Below are 14,793 nucleotides of genomic sequence, written 5' to 3'. Positions count from 1 at the left end.
ATCCCGCCTGCTGCATCTAAGACCCAGCGCAGTCAAATAAATAAATAAATATATGTGTGTGTGTGTGTGTGTGTGTGTATATATATATATATATATTTTTTTTTTTAAAGAAGTAACACTTGCCTTAAGGTTACCTAAACAGCTTGAATTCATGACTGCCTAACTTCACAGTCCATCCTCTGAACATAGAGTCTACTGTTCAAAATGCTGTTTAGGGAAGTTTTTCTGGTAGCTGATTGAAATGCGCCGGGAAAGGCCCAAGAAAGCGAGACCACAGCAATGAAAAACAGCAACCGCAATGTGTATGAACTAAAGCGGGTACAGTGGGAATGGAGAAGAAAGGATCTACTTTTGCGGGGCCTTAAAGGGCTTCTAAAGAAAGTTCAGGGCTTGGTGACTTATTGGATATAGGGGATGACTAAATTTCTCGCCTGGGAATACGAAGAATAGCCTCGAGAGAAATAGCTTTTCTCTAATTCCTAGTTCGACAGTACACTTTACATAGATGACCCTAATCTCTAGGTCTGCCAGTTCCGCAAAGCACTTAATCAGGGGCTAGTCATCTACAGTAACGGCAAGCCAGCTTGAAAAGTCACTCTAGACTGCAGAATAATAAAAGCGTGAAAGAAAGAACAGGAAAGAAAGAAAGAAGAGCGTGGAGAACACACACACAAGCCTGTTCCTGGAGCTGTCGCATCCCGGAGGCGGGCGGGTACTACAAAGGGAAAGGTGGGGCTTGTCTATGAACTACAACTCCCAGAAGGCATCGGGAAGAGCACCAAAGTTTCCGGCCAGAGCTTACTTCCGGTCTTTCGGGTGCTGACGCTCCCTTCCGGTTCTGGCGCCCCCCCACCCCCCACGAAAGGCTTTGAGGGTGCGCACGGTGAGTCCGGAGGCACTGGGGGTGCCAGCGGGAGCCGGGGAGTTTCACGTCCGCACAACACTCAGCGGCTGAGTGTTAGCTCGGGGAGGGCGGCGAGGAGAGAGGGCATGCCGGCGGGAGGACGTGTAGTCTTGGCAAGAGGAGGGGAGGGGGCAGAGCGGACTGAGCTCTCGGAGGGCCCCAGAAAGGGATGTGGAGGGCGAGGACGAATGGGATCCCGGGGGAAGGATGGAGGGTGGGATACAGGGGCGTGGGGGAGGACCCTGCGAGCGCGGCGTGGGATCACAGGGAAGCTGGTGGAGAAGGGGGAGCAGCGGGAAGGCAGCAGCCGTGGGGGACTCCTGCGTGAAGGAAAGCTAGAGACTGTTGCAGGTCCGAGATCGGCCGAAATCCTGCGGCCCAAGGAGTCCGGTCACATGCAGTCCTCTCAGAAGATCGCACCAGTTGGGGAGCACCCAGGGCGCTGATGGCTTAGAGACTGCTCTGCAGAAGGGGCTGCTGCTTTGATAAGCTCAAAAGAGTTTTGATAGACTTTGTAAGAAAGGGCTGTCAGGAAGCTCTTGCTGGTTTTACAGGCTTGGGTTGACTGCTCACTTTGCTTTTTTCTCCAAAGATGAGGCTGCTGGCATTCCTGGTGTTGGCTCTATTTGCTGTCACTCAAGCAGAGGAAGGAGCCAGGCTTTTGGCCTCCAAATCACTGCTGAATAGATATGCCGTGGAGGGGCGAGACCTGACCTTACAGTACAACATCTACAATGTTGGCTCAAGGTAAGGAGGCCCTGGAGCTATAGGTTGGGCCCTTTTCAGGCTTCTTAGATTTCCCAGCTGGGAACAGGGACCAGCAGTGATTTATCTTTGGGAGATTTCCAGCAACAGATATCATGAGTGAATGAATATACTGCTGGATCTACTTCTGGAAGAGGAGGAAATTCTTACCTAAGCTACAGGGAACCATCTTCCACCTTTTGAGCTGGAAGAGTTTCAGAGTGGGGAAGAAGCAAGAATTGTGATGAAACAGGGAGAGGAAGATGAGAAGGCAGAAAATGTATGATCCTTCGTTACCTCAGGGGTTTAGTTTCAGCTTCCTTTCTTTCATTAGCATTTTTTTGGTCTTTTTTTTTAACTTTATTCCCTTTAATGTTCTTTTCCACATGCATCTTGCTCCTCTTCCCCTCCTTACACACACACACACACACACACACACACACGTGAGAAGAAATTGGGGCAAAAATGGATTTAGGCCCATTCTTTCCTAGATATTTGAGTATTTTGGTGCCCAGAATCCAGGCCTTGGCTGGGATTCTTCAGTGCAACAAACCCAAATAACTGTGACTCATATCTGTCTTTTGTAGTTCTGATTTTTTAGGACAGGCAGGCAGATTTGATTGCTGATTCCTTTACTTTTATATCCATTACTAACCTTTCTTTGTTTTCTCCCTTTTCTAGTGCTGCATTAGATGTGGAATTATCTGATGATTCCTTCCCTCCAGAAGACTTTGGTATTGTCTCTGGAATGCTCAACGTCAAATGGGACCGAATTGCTCCGTATCCTCTTGACACTGGGTGGTGAAGGCTGGTGGTGGTGGGTGGGAATGTTGAAGCAAATCAGCAGGGTCATTCTTGTCACCACTCTGGATAAGATGGGGCAAGAGAGACTGGTGAGAATTGTGTGAGCATGATTTAGGGTGGGCCTGAGGAAGGAGGTTCCTGAAGTTCAGATCATAAAGTTCTAAAACATTCTGTATTGGGAGACTGTAGACAGATGTTTGTGGCTGGGTGAGGATGTATAAGGTGCTTTTAAAAGAAATTCAGGGGCTTCCCTGGTGGCGCAGTGGTTAAGAGTCCGCCTGCCAATGCAGGTGACACGGGTTCGTGCCCCGGTCTGAGAAGATCCCACATGCCACGGAGCGGCTGGGCCCATGAGCCATGGCCACCGAGCCTGCGTGTCTGGAGCCTGTGCTCCGCAACGGGAGAGGCCACAACAGTAAGAGGCCCACGTACCGCAAAAAAAAAAAAAAATGAAGAAAGAAATAGAAAAAGAAATTCAGCTGGGGGGCTTCCCTGGTGGTGGCACAGTGGTTAAGAATCCGCCTGCCAATGCAGGAGACACAGGTTCGAGCCCTGGTCTGGGAAGATCCCACATGCCATGGAGCAACTAAGCCCGTGCACCACATCTACTGAGCTTGCACTCTAGAGCCCGCAAGCCACAGCTACTGAAGCCCGCATGCCTAGAGCCTGTGCTCCGCAACAAGAGAAGCCACCACAGTGAGAAGCCCGTGCAACGCAAGGAAGAGTAGCCCCGCTCACCACAACTAGAGAAAGCTGCGCACAGCACCAAATACCCAACACAGCCAAAAATAAATAAATAAATTTATTTATTTAAAAAAAAAAATTCAGTGGGATGCTAGTGTGGAGGACCTGGGTGACTTTTTTTTTTGGCTGCATTGGGTCTTTGTTGCGGCACAAGGGATCTTTGTTGTGGTACGTGGGCTTCTCTCTAGTTGTGGCGTGTGGGTTTTCTCTTCTCTAGCTGTAACGCACAGGCTCCAGGGAGCTTGGGCTCTGTAGTTAGTGGCACATGGGCTCTAGTTGAGGCACACGAGTTCAGTAGTTGTGGCACGTGGGATTTTAGTTCCCTGACCAGGGATCGAACTCGTGTCCCCTGCATCATAAGGTGGATTCTTTACCACTGGACCACCAGGGAAATCCCCTGGGTGACCTTTTAAAGACTCCTCTTCAATAAATCCCTTATTCGGATCTACTGGTTATTTCCTGAGTGTTTTGAATTAGATTATTTTTTCCCCTGTGATTTAAAATATATTTAGATTTTCTGGCAAGGGTAAGTGTTCTCTTTGGGTTTTGGGGGGGTTTTGTTTTATATTTTCAAGAACTTCCTGCAGTTTTAGGCAGCGAAAGATTTTCTGTGACCTTAAGTGACTGATTTTTGATCCATAACCTATATTGCTTTAAAAGTTTAATTTAAACACCTCAATACTGAGTATGTCATAGACCCCTTAAGACTTGGCTAGAAAGACATCATATTATACCACACACTTCAGGCTTAGAAAAAAGCCCGTGTTTATTATTTTCGTAGTATATTGCAGATGTGAAATCATTACATGTGTTGGCAACTCTTTTTGTGAATGGTGCGTTTCGTCCCTAAGTTGAAAGTTTGTTACAACTGGAGCTTCATCTTTTTCCCTCCTTAACTTTTGGGTCAGTGCTAGCAACGTCTCCCACACCGTGGTCCTGCGCCCTCTCAAGGCTGGTTATTTCAACTTCACCTCAGCAACTATTACTTATCTGGCCCAGGAGGATGGGCCTGTTGTGGTGAGTTACCCAAACCCTTAGTTGGATGGGGCTCGGCTCTGCCTTCCTTTGAAAACTCTTGCAGAAAATCTCCAGAGCAGGTGCTAAATTCTGTGGAAGATAAGAAGGACCAAAAACTTGAGATATCATCATAGGAAGGAAGTATGTTTCAAATAGGAAGGAAGTATGTTTCAAATTACAAAGTCTCAGAATCAAGCAGTTGAAATGAATGGGAGAGGAGTACTGTAGCATTCCCTTCTGCTTCACCTTTAATCTGTACAGTGTCATGTGCTGCCCAGTTTATTGCCATCATTGTCCTTCCCATCTGTCTTCTGTGCTGCCATCAGATGATTCCTGGTCTCCGCTGTGTCTGTGTCTTTCCCTTGCTTAGAATGCCCCTGCTTCTTGCAGCAAGGCTGAGTTCCCTGCCTCTTCTCGCCATACCCTCCACCATTCTCACTGTGTTCTGCCTCTCCCTTCCTCTCTCTACCCTCTAAGACCCTCCGTCCTAATTAGACCAAGCTCCTTCCTGTGGCACCTCCCCCACTCTCAGTGCTCGTTCTTTCCACTTTGCCTTTGGTCTCTGCTTGAAGTACTCTCTGTACTCTCTCTCCTCCACTTCATTATCCAAAGCCTCCTCAAGACCTAGCTCTGAGCTGCGTCTCCTTGATTCTTCTGCTTTTACAATTCATATCGCTCTTTCCTACTCATTCTTTCACTAAACAGTCACTGACTGCATCTAAACTTCTGTAGCTCTTATAGTCTATGCCACTTGAACATTTAATTATTGACCATCTTTATTCGTTCTCTTTCCTGTATCTAGGTCTTTCCCTCATTCCCATCTCCCAGTTTAATTATAAACTCCTTGAAGCAAGGGACTTTGTCTTAGATTTCTTTCTGTTTCCCATATAGAATGGAAACCCAGCGATAACCAGTCTCTTAACTGATTGATGTAAAGGTCAGCAGACATTTATTGAGCCCCTGCAAGGTGCTAGACGCTAGGAAATACCAAGCAGATTAAGACACTGTCCTAGCCCTCAAAAAGCTTGGGTCATGAATTTATAAATACAGGTGGGCTTTAGGCTACTTAGTGAGTGCACAGTAAGGAAGGGACTTAACAGAGTCAACCATAGAGCTAAAAGAAATCCAAGAGTCTTAAACATTCAGTGCACTCTCTGAGTTATCTTCTTTTTTTTTTTTTTTTTTTTGAGTTATCTTTTTTTTATAAACCATGTGGAACCATATTCTTGTAATCCTGGTTATGTTTTCATACCTTCTATCATGTGTGCTTTTAGAACCACCTCTAAGACTCTTTGGTTCCACCTGGTCCTTGATGGGTTAAAAGACACAAAAGTAAAGGCTCAGCGGCCACTTTAGAGCAAAGTTGTTTGCAATGCGCTTCAAACTCTTGGCCTGCTCTCCAAGACAAAGGAATGTGGGACAGACTCAGCCCCTCCACTAGTAATGTACATTTGGGTAGGGCTTTATACTCTCCAGAATCCTTCTCATTAGTTCACTTGAGCCTCATGTCAACTTGTGAGGTACAGAAGAGTGTTTCCACTTGAGGAATGGGGAAATGATTGCCAAGGGCAGAGGGGCCAGTGGTGGTGAGCAACTCTTTCCAGAGTCTGAGGCTAAGATAGAAGGATTTGGCTTTAATTTCAGCTGCATACCTGTCCTACCTTTTTTTAGTAAATGCTCATCATGTGTCTCCTGGCTCCTAGTTTACTCATCTTTACAACACACTAAGAATCATCCAACTCTCTCTAGTTCAAAAACTTTTCCTCATCTTGTTGCTTTCTTGGGCCTTTGGGAACTAATCTATTGCTTAGAACTGGGTTGGTTGGAACTGCCCTTTCCCAGATGAGAAAGAGCTGGAGACTTGCCTTAATGCCCTTCTTTTCTGCTTTTCAGATTGGCTTTACCAGTGCACCTGGACAGGGAGGAATCCTGGCTCAGAGGGAGTTTGATAGGAGATTCTCCCCCCATTTTGTAAGCTTTACAGTCTTCTTGTCATTCCCCTGGGAGTAGAACATGCTTTTGGTTCTGGGACCTTTTGGCTTCCTTAGAAGATATGTTTAGTTGGTTGGTTCTTGTCATATCTGTGTTTTGATGTCTGATACACACAGCCATCAAATATCCTGATTTAACCATGGTTAGAGACTTTTGGCAATGAGATCACAATTGCCAGAACCAAAAAAAGCTGCCCTTTTTCTCTGCTCAGCCTTGAGTAGAGCTCCATCTTGGAGTCCTGGGTCTAATTTGAGGATTAAAAAAGTATATCTGCTTAGATTAAAAGAGTCGCAGAGCATTGGGAAGGTTAAATGGGAACTTCGTTGTAGTCTAGTCTAGGGGAGAATTCTTTGAAGATTTGCCTAAAGTACTGAATGAGGAGATTCATTTATTCATTCATTCAGGGAATAATTATGAGGTTCCTAATTACATGCTCAGTTCTGTGCTTTGCTTTGAGAAAACAATGCAAGACACAGTCCCTTCTGTTAAAGATCTTATGGGCTCATAGAGGCTTCAGCACAAGTCAGTGGGGGAAGAGTCCTGTGATAGAGGTCATACACAAGGCTCTGGAGGAGATGCAACAGGAACACCTCACCTGGTCTTGAGAGTCGGGGAGGATTTTCTGGAGGAGGGAGGTTTAACTTATTAAAGAGGAGGTAAGGAAGGGGAGGCACCCTAGGAAGAGGGAGTAGCTCAGAAGTGGGGAAAAAGCATGGTGCAATCCAGGAATGGCAGGTAGTTTAGTGAGGCCAGAGAGCAGAATGTGAGACAGAGGAATGGAAGAGAGAGCTGGAGGTGGGGGCAGGGGTTAGGTCGCAGGAGGCTTGACTGTTAGGGCATCTCCTGGGCATCTCCCTCCTCAAAGATTGTTTGGAAGAGAGAAGCTTCTCTTCCAGATTGGGTTGGGTCAGGTGAGACCTTTGGTTTCATAGCTCAAAAGATATAGATTGGTCTTTAGCGAGCCATTCTGTGTCCGGAGTAGCCAGAGAGGAACCTTCCTGCGAAGGTTCTGCTTAAAATTTGGGCTGGACTGCTCCCTTTCTCATTGGACCCCTTCCTTCCTGGTCCCCTCCTGTGCCCTAATCCAGACTTCTAAGCAAGGCCTTTGTCTTCCACAGCTGGACTGGGCAGCCTTCGGGGTCATGACTCTCCCTTCCATCGGCATCCCCCTGCTGTTGTGGTACTCCAGCAAGAGGAAATATGACACCCCCAAAACGAAGAAGAACTGAGTGGGGCTTCCACAGTCCTCCCTTCCCAAGAAATCCAGGTGCTTTCCAGACTCCAAAGGGTATCTCAAATGGCAATCTCTTCTCCCTCAGCCCTTGGCCACCTTCTCCTTGATCCTGCCCTGCTCTCAACCAGAGCGAAGGACCAGACCTTGGAGTCTGTGAGAGCCTCCTTGGTTCCATCGTGAAGCCATACAAACAGGAAAGCCTTTTACAACCGCCTTGAGCCTAGGGGCCCTGTGCACCACCGAGGTGCCGCGGGGTACGTTGCTGGCGATGTGAACTCTCTCAGGGGTCCAGGAGGGGGCACTTCAGAGACTGCCTGACACCACCCCGTCCCCCCCCCCACTCCCCTCTCAGAAGAGGGTGGAAGATAAGATGAAAGCTATGGGACTCTTGGAGGCTACCCAGTCTCTGTGCTGGCTTAGGGAAGCTCTTACCAAATGGGGTTTTCTAATAAAAACAAATGCCACCCTGACTTGTCTGTTTTCCCATCACCTGGATGAGCTCAGGTTGCTGTTGGTACTCAGGCCCTGACTGCCCAGGCTCCTGGGCAAATGAGCTGAATTCCTGCCTCCTTGCTCTAGGGATTGTGGGTCCTGTTCCCACAGAGATATCCCACCCCCCGCACCTTCCCTTTTGAACACCTTTGCTTCCATCCCTTATTTCCCTCTGTTCTCACCAGTCACCATATGTTCCCCTAAACCTTCCTTGCCTGTGAGCCCCTCTTCCACAGTAGAGGAGAGAATGGGGAAAAGTGTTCTGCAGTTGTTCTCATGCCCCGGGAGACCACCTAGGGGTGATTTATTCACTGACTGTTCTTGAGAAACTATCTCTTATGCCTGATTCTAGGCCTTCCTCCATTTAAGAGCTAGCTTTTCTTGAGCTTGAACTTATTATTATTTTGGCCACATTGCGGGGTATGCAGGATCCCAGTTCCCCGACCAGGGATTGAACCTGTGTCCCCTTCAGTGGAAGCATGGAGTCTTAACTACTGGACTGCCAGGGAAGTCCCATCTTGAACTTACTTTTAATGCCTCTGCTTTGAGCTCAGGCCAGGCAGAAGCGCCTGTATCCCCTGAGTTGTTACCTAAGCACGGCCTCTGGAAAGGCAGTGGGTATTGTGGCAACAACAGTGGGGAGAAGCCACGCGGAGCTGACTCTGTCCGACCCAGGAATGCCGTGGTCCGAGAACAGCCTCCCAGGCAGGAGAGAGACCCAACAAACACCCGCTTTGTTCCTGTCACCAAGCTTCCCAGCTTAGATTCTGGTGGGGGCGCTGGGGGAGAGTGCTGCCCAACCAGTTTAAGCTTTCCTTCGCCCAGCCTTCGGAGCCTCTGGGCCCCAAGAAGGATGAAAAGGACCTGGAGACAACGGGAGGCTCCAAATGGAGTAGCCCTCCACCAGCTCACATCCCTCTTTCAGGGCCTACGGCTCGGACACCCCAGGACTGGCCAGGTCAGAGGGCAAGAAGGATATATTTGCTTTGGTTTATTGTGTTCCTGGTGGAGACCTGGGACTTGCTCAAGAGAATGGGGAGAAAGACGGTCAGAAGCTTGGGGTTGAGAGCAAGCATAGGGAAGGAAGAGGGAGCTAGGTTGATAATGTATTGTCTTCCTCTAGGACTATGAACTGTTGGTCTTTGGAGCAACACACTATTTGCCATCTGTGTAGTGTCCACTGAAAACACAGTGAAGAGTTAACCTATAGGAGGGCGGGTTCTGGTTTAAAGGGTAGGATAACCTTCATAACTTGGGAAGGTAACATAAGAGATTTCTCCCTCAGTCTGAGCTCTGGGAGATACTCCTTTGCCGAAAGCTGGGGCAGTCTTTACCTTTCCTTGCAGAACTCAGCACTTTGTGTCCTGGCCCCTCGTTACAGAGGAGACTAGGGGGGAACCCAGGTCTGACCCAGATGACAAGAGAAGCATTGTGAAGGCAATGTCACAGGCACCTTGAAAAAAGGCCAAAACTAGATACTTCCATCTCTCAAGAGATCAAATTCCTTGGAGTCAGGATGGAATTTGAGCCTCCCTTAAGTAGTAGCATTGAAGACTATAAGCCTCTCAAATCTATAGATGGCGAGACTCAGCCAGAGTAGTTGCTTTAGGACTGAGCCCTCTTCTTGAGGTAACTTAATGGAGGATGAGTAGCAGACAGTACTTCACTCTAATGGAAACTACCCTAGGGACACGTGACCCCTGATCTGTAGATTTCATGCAGGTCTGCAAGGGAGAGGGAAAGCAAGCACTGGCCCTACATCCTTCCTGGAGATTGAGTACCCAAACTGAGGGCTTCCTCCTTAAAAGGCAAAACAGATAGCAACCCAGCTCTCAACGTGTTCCAGATCCCCTCCTCCTGCTGGAAACTAGCCCTCTATCCCTCCCACGTCGTCCAAACTTCTAGCTGGCACCCGCTCACCCACACCCAGCGCTAGTACCAGGAGGAGCCAGGGCCCAGATTACCACCCCTTTCACATACTAGGCTTTGGGACTTGACCTGACAAAAGTTAATTGGAAACAGGTATAAGGATTCCCAAGAAGCTGTGGATAATGCAGCAGCCTGGTGACAGGATGGGAAGTTATCCGGGTTGGAACCCTCGAGAGAGCGGCTCGGGGGTGGAAGCAGCACTGACCACAGAGGCAGCCGTGCTGGATCCCAGCCCCGGTTCTGCCTCTCGCTGGCTGGCAGACCTCAGGTAAATCACACCCGCCCACCCCCGCTCGGAGCCTGTGTCCTCATGTGGACAATCACGGGATTGTTAAATCAGAGAATTTCTGAGGACCCTACACCAGTAAAACAGGCAGCTGTTTCCCCCGTATTCTTGTGAAGTGAGAAACAACCACTGTCACTCGTGTGGTTTGGAGCCCAGCCAGGTAGGAAAGGGCACACAGTTTCCACATCTGGCAGCAACTGCCCTCTTCCTCTCACCCAGAGGGAGAGTTTTAGAGCAAGGACAGACCATAGATCACCTAATTTAATCTCATGTAATAGATCAGGAGAGGCAGAGTGGAGTGGTTTATCCAGGGACACAGCAAGTGGCAGCTAGCATATCTATTGAATAACAATTATGGGCCCAGCATTTATGTTCCACTATTTGTACATATCTCATTTACTATCCCCATTTTACAGAGGAGGAAATGAGGCTACTAGGGAACTTCTCCAAGGCCTCTTGTGAGTAGGCAGAGGCAGCCAAGCTCTTCCGATTCCAACATGTCCTTTCCCCTGGACCACGAGGTCCATCAGGGAGGAGGCTCCCCGGTACCTCAGGAAGTCCAACATCTGCCCACTCCATCCTCTGCCCCAGGGAAGCGGTGAGGGTGAGTCAGTGCCCCCAGAGGCTGTTATCAGGGAAGGGGGTGGAGAGCCAGTCAGATATCCTGTGCCTGGTATCCACAACACGCCGGGAGTTGGGAGCCGGGTGTGTGCCAAGCTGCCTGCTCACCCTGTTCCTGTTGGCTGAAGGAGGGCCCTCCTCTGATGTAGCTGCCCTTGTCATCGCTCCTCCCTGTACTTTCATCACAGAAAATACAGTCTGTCCTCCTCCCCCTACTGTAACCTGCCTCTTAAAGGGAACGACAAGCATTTTGCAACCAAATTTGAGAGAGAGCAAAGGACCTCCCTGACCCCAGCAGGACCTTGCTGTTAAGTAGGGTTCCAGCTGTGGGCCTTTCCCTGAGTTGTCTTCTTTTCCCCCTCAGTTCCACCCTGTCTCTGCTGGAGGGTGGGTGAAGGTTCCCTGGGATGTCATGTTCCCACATACACTCCCCTCAGGGTGACCCCAGCTTGGTTTCCTGTATCTGTTCCTATGTGTGCCTGAATCCGGGGGCTGCCCTTTGCGGGGGATGTTGAGGATGAGGAACCCAGGAATCCTCGGGACAAGCAATGGCACCCAAGGGGTTAAAGGTCTGGGCACAGCACTGTCTAGGGTGTTTGAAGTAGGGCGGGGAAGGGAAGGGCTAGAGTAGTTGGAGAGGCAGCTAATCTGGACTGGAATGAGTCCCCCCTGTCTCCTATGCAAACCTCTGGACCATGAGCAATTCCCTTAAAAGGACCAAGAAAGAGGCACCCCCATTAAGGTCCTGGACTGGATTCTTAGAGGGGCTGTCTGAAGTGGGACTTCTTCCTATACTGCAGTCACCAACCGAAAGCAAGAACAGGTCTCCCATCTTTGGGATATCTCCCAAGTCCGGTGAGTTTCCCTCTTCCCTTTCCCTGAGTCCTTACCTCATGAATGGGCACTTCCCAAAAAGAGATCTTCAGGAACCCCTCAGCACCCCCAGGAAGTGGCAGAACAATTCTCTACCAGTCTCCTGCATTCAGCTGCCTTTTTTAAAAAAATTAATTAATTAATTAATTTTTGGCTGCATTGGGTCTTCGTTGATGCGCGTGGGCTTTCTCTAGTTGCAGCGAGTGGGGGCTACTCTTCATTACAGTGAGCAGGCTTCTCATTGCAGTGGCTTCTCTTGTTGTGAAGCACAGGTTCTAGGCGCTTGGGCTTCAGTAGTTGTGGCACACGGGCTCAGTAGTTTTGGTTTGCAGGCTCTAGAGCTCAGGCTCAGTAGTTGTGGTGCACGGGCTTAGTGGCTATGTGACATGTGGGATCTTCCCAGACCAAGGCTTGAACCCGTGTCCCCTGCATTGGCAGGAAGATTCTTAACCACTGCGCCACCAGGGAAGTCCCATCAGCTCCCTTTTTAAAAAAATTTTATTAATTTTATTTATTTTTATTTTGGGCTGAATTGGGTCTTTGTTGCTGTGCACGGGCTTTCTCTGGTTGCTGTGAGCGGGGGCTACTCTTCACTGCGGTGTGCGGGCTTCTCATTGCAGTGGCTTCTTGTTGCGGAGCGCGGGCTCTAGGCACGCGGGCTTCAGTAGTTGTGGCACGCGGGCTCAGTAGTTGTGGCACGCGGGCTCTAGAGCACAGGCTCAGTAGTTGTGGCGCACGGGCTTAGTTGCTCCGTGGCATGTAGGATCTTCCCAGACCAGGGCTTGAACCTGTGTCCCCTGCATTGGCAGGCGGATTCTTAACCACTGAGCCACCAGGGAAGGCCTCAGCTCCCATTTTTTTGTTTTGTTTTGTTTTGTTTTGCAGTACGCGGGCCTCTCACTGCTGTGGCCTCTCCCGTTGCAGAGCACAGGCTCCGGACGCGCAGGCTCAGCAGCCATGGCTTACGGGCCTAGCCTCTCCGCGGCATGTGGGATCTTCCCGGGCCGGGGCATGAACCCGTGTCCCCTGCATGGGCAGGCGGACTCTCAACCGCTGCGCCATCAGGGAAGCCCTCAGCTCCCATTCTTAACTAGGATGCATTGAGAGTGTGTGTGCGCACAAGTGTGCAAATAGGAAATCACCATAATGGCCAACAGTTAATTAACACTACTTGTGGGACAAGTGATGCCAAAGATTTTATATACACTTTTTTTTCTTTTCTTGGCCATGCCACTAGTTCCCTGACCAGGGATTGAGCCTGGGCCCTCTGCAGTGAAAGCACGGAGTCCTAACTACTGAACCGCTAGGGAATTCCCTTATATACATTCCTTATTATTATTATTTTTTTGGCTGCGTTGGGTCTTTGTTGCTGCAAGCGGGCTTTCTTTAGTGGCGTCGAGCAGGGGCTACTCTTCGTTGTGGTGTGCAGGCTTCTCATTATGGCGGCTTCTCTTGTTGCTGAGCACGGGCTCTAGGTGCGCGGGCTCAGTAGTTGTGGCACGCGGGCTCTAGAGCGCAGGCTCATTAGTTGTGCTGCACGGGCTTAGTTGCTCCGTGGCATGTGGAATCTTCCCGGAGCAGGGCTGGAGCCTGTGTCCCCTGCACTGGCAGGCAGATTCTTAACTACTGAGCCACCAAGGAGACCCCCTTTATATACATTCTTAATCCTCACAGTCCTATGGGGTTAGCATATCATAACCCCTATATTAAAGTTGAGATTTAGAGGAGTTAAATAACTAACGCTCATCAATTAAGAGGTAGATTATAGGACTGGGATTCAGACTCAAGTTTATCTGGCACCATTGAGACAGGAGGTATGGACAAACAGGATGGCTAGAATTTTAAAACTTTAAATCCTAATTCACCCTGGGTCCCCTTCCTCTAGGCCCTGACATTATTCCCTTTATCCCTGGTAGTTAATTGTGAGATTTAAAGGGCCACAGACTCATACCTGAGAGCCAAGGGCTTCCAGATTCCAGATTACCCCATCCATTCAGATTAGGGGCTCCTTACTTCACCCGCTACCTTTAGCTGTTCCCTGGGATCTGATGGGTTAACTCCTTGGAACTCAGTGGCCAAAGTCTTCTCAGGTGTGTCCCTCTGAACCTCAGCCCCTCTCTTGCCCCACCCTGCTGGCGTGGCACCCAGAACACATGCCAAGAAACTGACAGGAGGTAGAAGTGGACTGATTGGTCTTCCCCCTTTTACTCTCTAACCCCGACACATCATGGGCTAGTCTGGGTCCCAACAAGCCTCTGGTAGAATAAGCACACAGGCCCAGCGGAAGGAAAGAGGATAGGATCCCTAGGTTCAGTTTGCAAACAAATTTTAAAAAAAAGAGAAAAGATGATCACACTTGGAAGCCCAAAGCAGCAAAAATCCTGACTGATTTGTGAGCCTAATATATCAAAGAGGTGGGGGTGATTTAGAGTGGGTGTTCGAGATGCTTGATGGCTGACTTTTTTTTTTTTTTGCAGTTCGCGGGCCTCTCACTGCTGTGGTCTCTCCCGTTGTGGAGCACAGGCTCCGGACGCGCAGGCTCAGCGGCCATGGCTCATGGGCCCAGCCGCTCCGCAGCATGTGGGATCTTCTTGGACCGGGGCACGAACCCGTGTCCCCTGCATCGGCAGGCGGACTCTTAACCACTGCGCCACCAGGGAAGCCCTTGATGGCTGACTTTTAAGGAGGTATGATGGGACTTTCCTGGTGGTCTAGTGGTTTAGAGTCTGCACTTCCACTGCAGGGGCCATGGGTTCAATCCCTGGTCGGGGAACTAAGATCCCACATGCTGTGTGGAGTGGCCAAAAAAAATAAATAAGTAAAAATTTAAAAAATAAAAATGAGACGTGGTTAGATTAGGGAACTGAGGATGCCTGGCTCTCTAGCTTTGAACTTCCAGAATTAAGTACTAACAATAAAATCGACAACTCTGCCCTGTGGGCCCTGGAAGCAGGTAGAAGCAGGAGTCAACCCAAAAGCTGATGTGGGCAGATGGCTTTTGCCTGAACTAGCCCCTGTCCCACAGAGGAGTGGTACACTTGCCTCACCACTGTGTTTGTGCATAGACCCTTCTGGGTCCTCGTCTTGGTGCCTGACACCTGGTAGGTGCTAAAGAAATATTTGCTGAATGAAGGAATCCTTTCTATATACCCT

General features: G+C 49.2%; 1 protein-coding gene across 2 annotated transcripts; it reads left to right on the top strand.

The window, feature by feature from the left end:
- Nucleotides 1-812: 812 nt before the first annotated feature.
- SSR2 (signal sequence receptor subunit 2) lies at nucleotides 813-7,909 on the top strand. 2 transcript variants are annotated; one of them, XM_060088197.1, is made up of 6 exons: nucleotides 813-883; nucleotides 1,497-1,651; nucleotides 2,330-2,428; nucleotides 4,105-4,213; nucleotides 6,107-6,184; nucleotides 7,324-7,909. In XM_060088197.1, exons 2-6 carry the CDS (start codon nucleotides 1,497-1,499, stop codon nucleotides 7,432-7,434), a joined length of 552 nt encoding a protein of 183 aa, XP_059944180.1. In that variant the 5' UTR covers nucleotides 813-883; the 3' UTR covers nucleotides 7,435-7,909. The 2 variants fall into 2 exon arrangements, with proteins under 2 accessions (XP_059944180.1, XP_059944183.1); XM_060088200.1 differs by lacking the exon at nucleotides 813-883 and adding an exon at nucleotides 888-957.
- The last annotated feature ends 6,884 nt before the right edge of the window (nucleotides 7,910-14,793 follow it).

The sequence above is a fragment of the Mesoplodon densirostris genome, chromosome 2 (genome assembly GCF_025265405.1).
Source record: "Mesoplodon densirostris isolate mMesDen1 chromosome 2, mMesDen1 primary haplotype, whole genome shotgun sequence".
In the NCBI taxonomy this organism is placed as follows: Eukaryota; Metazoa; Chordata; class Mammalia; order Artiodactyla; family Ziphiidae; genus Mesoplodon; species Mesoplodon densirostris.
The sequence above is the reverse complement of the archived record's forward strand: the minus strand, read 5'-3'. Positions and strand labels throughout refer to the sequence as shown.

Excerpts from the sequence above, each read along its gene's own strand:
- SSR2 (XM_060088197.1), top strand. The coding sequence starts at position 1,497 with ATGAGGCTGCTGGCATTCCTGGTGTTGGCTCTATTTGCTGTCACTCAA. Across the intron at positions 2,429-4,104 it reads AAATGGGACCGAATTGCTCC|TGCTAGCAACGTCTCCCACA; the intron begins GTATCCTCTTGA and ends CTTTTGGGTCAG. Across the intron at positions 6,185-7,323 it reads GGAGATTCTCCCCCCATTTT|CTGGACTGGGCAGCCTTCGG; the intron begins GTAAGCTTTACA and ends TGTCTTCCACAG.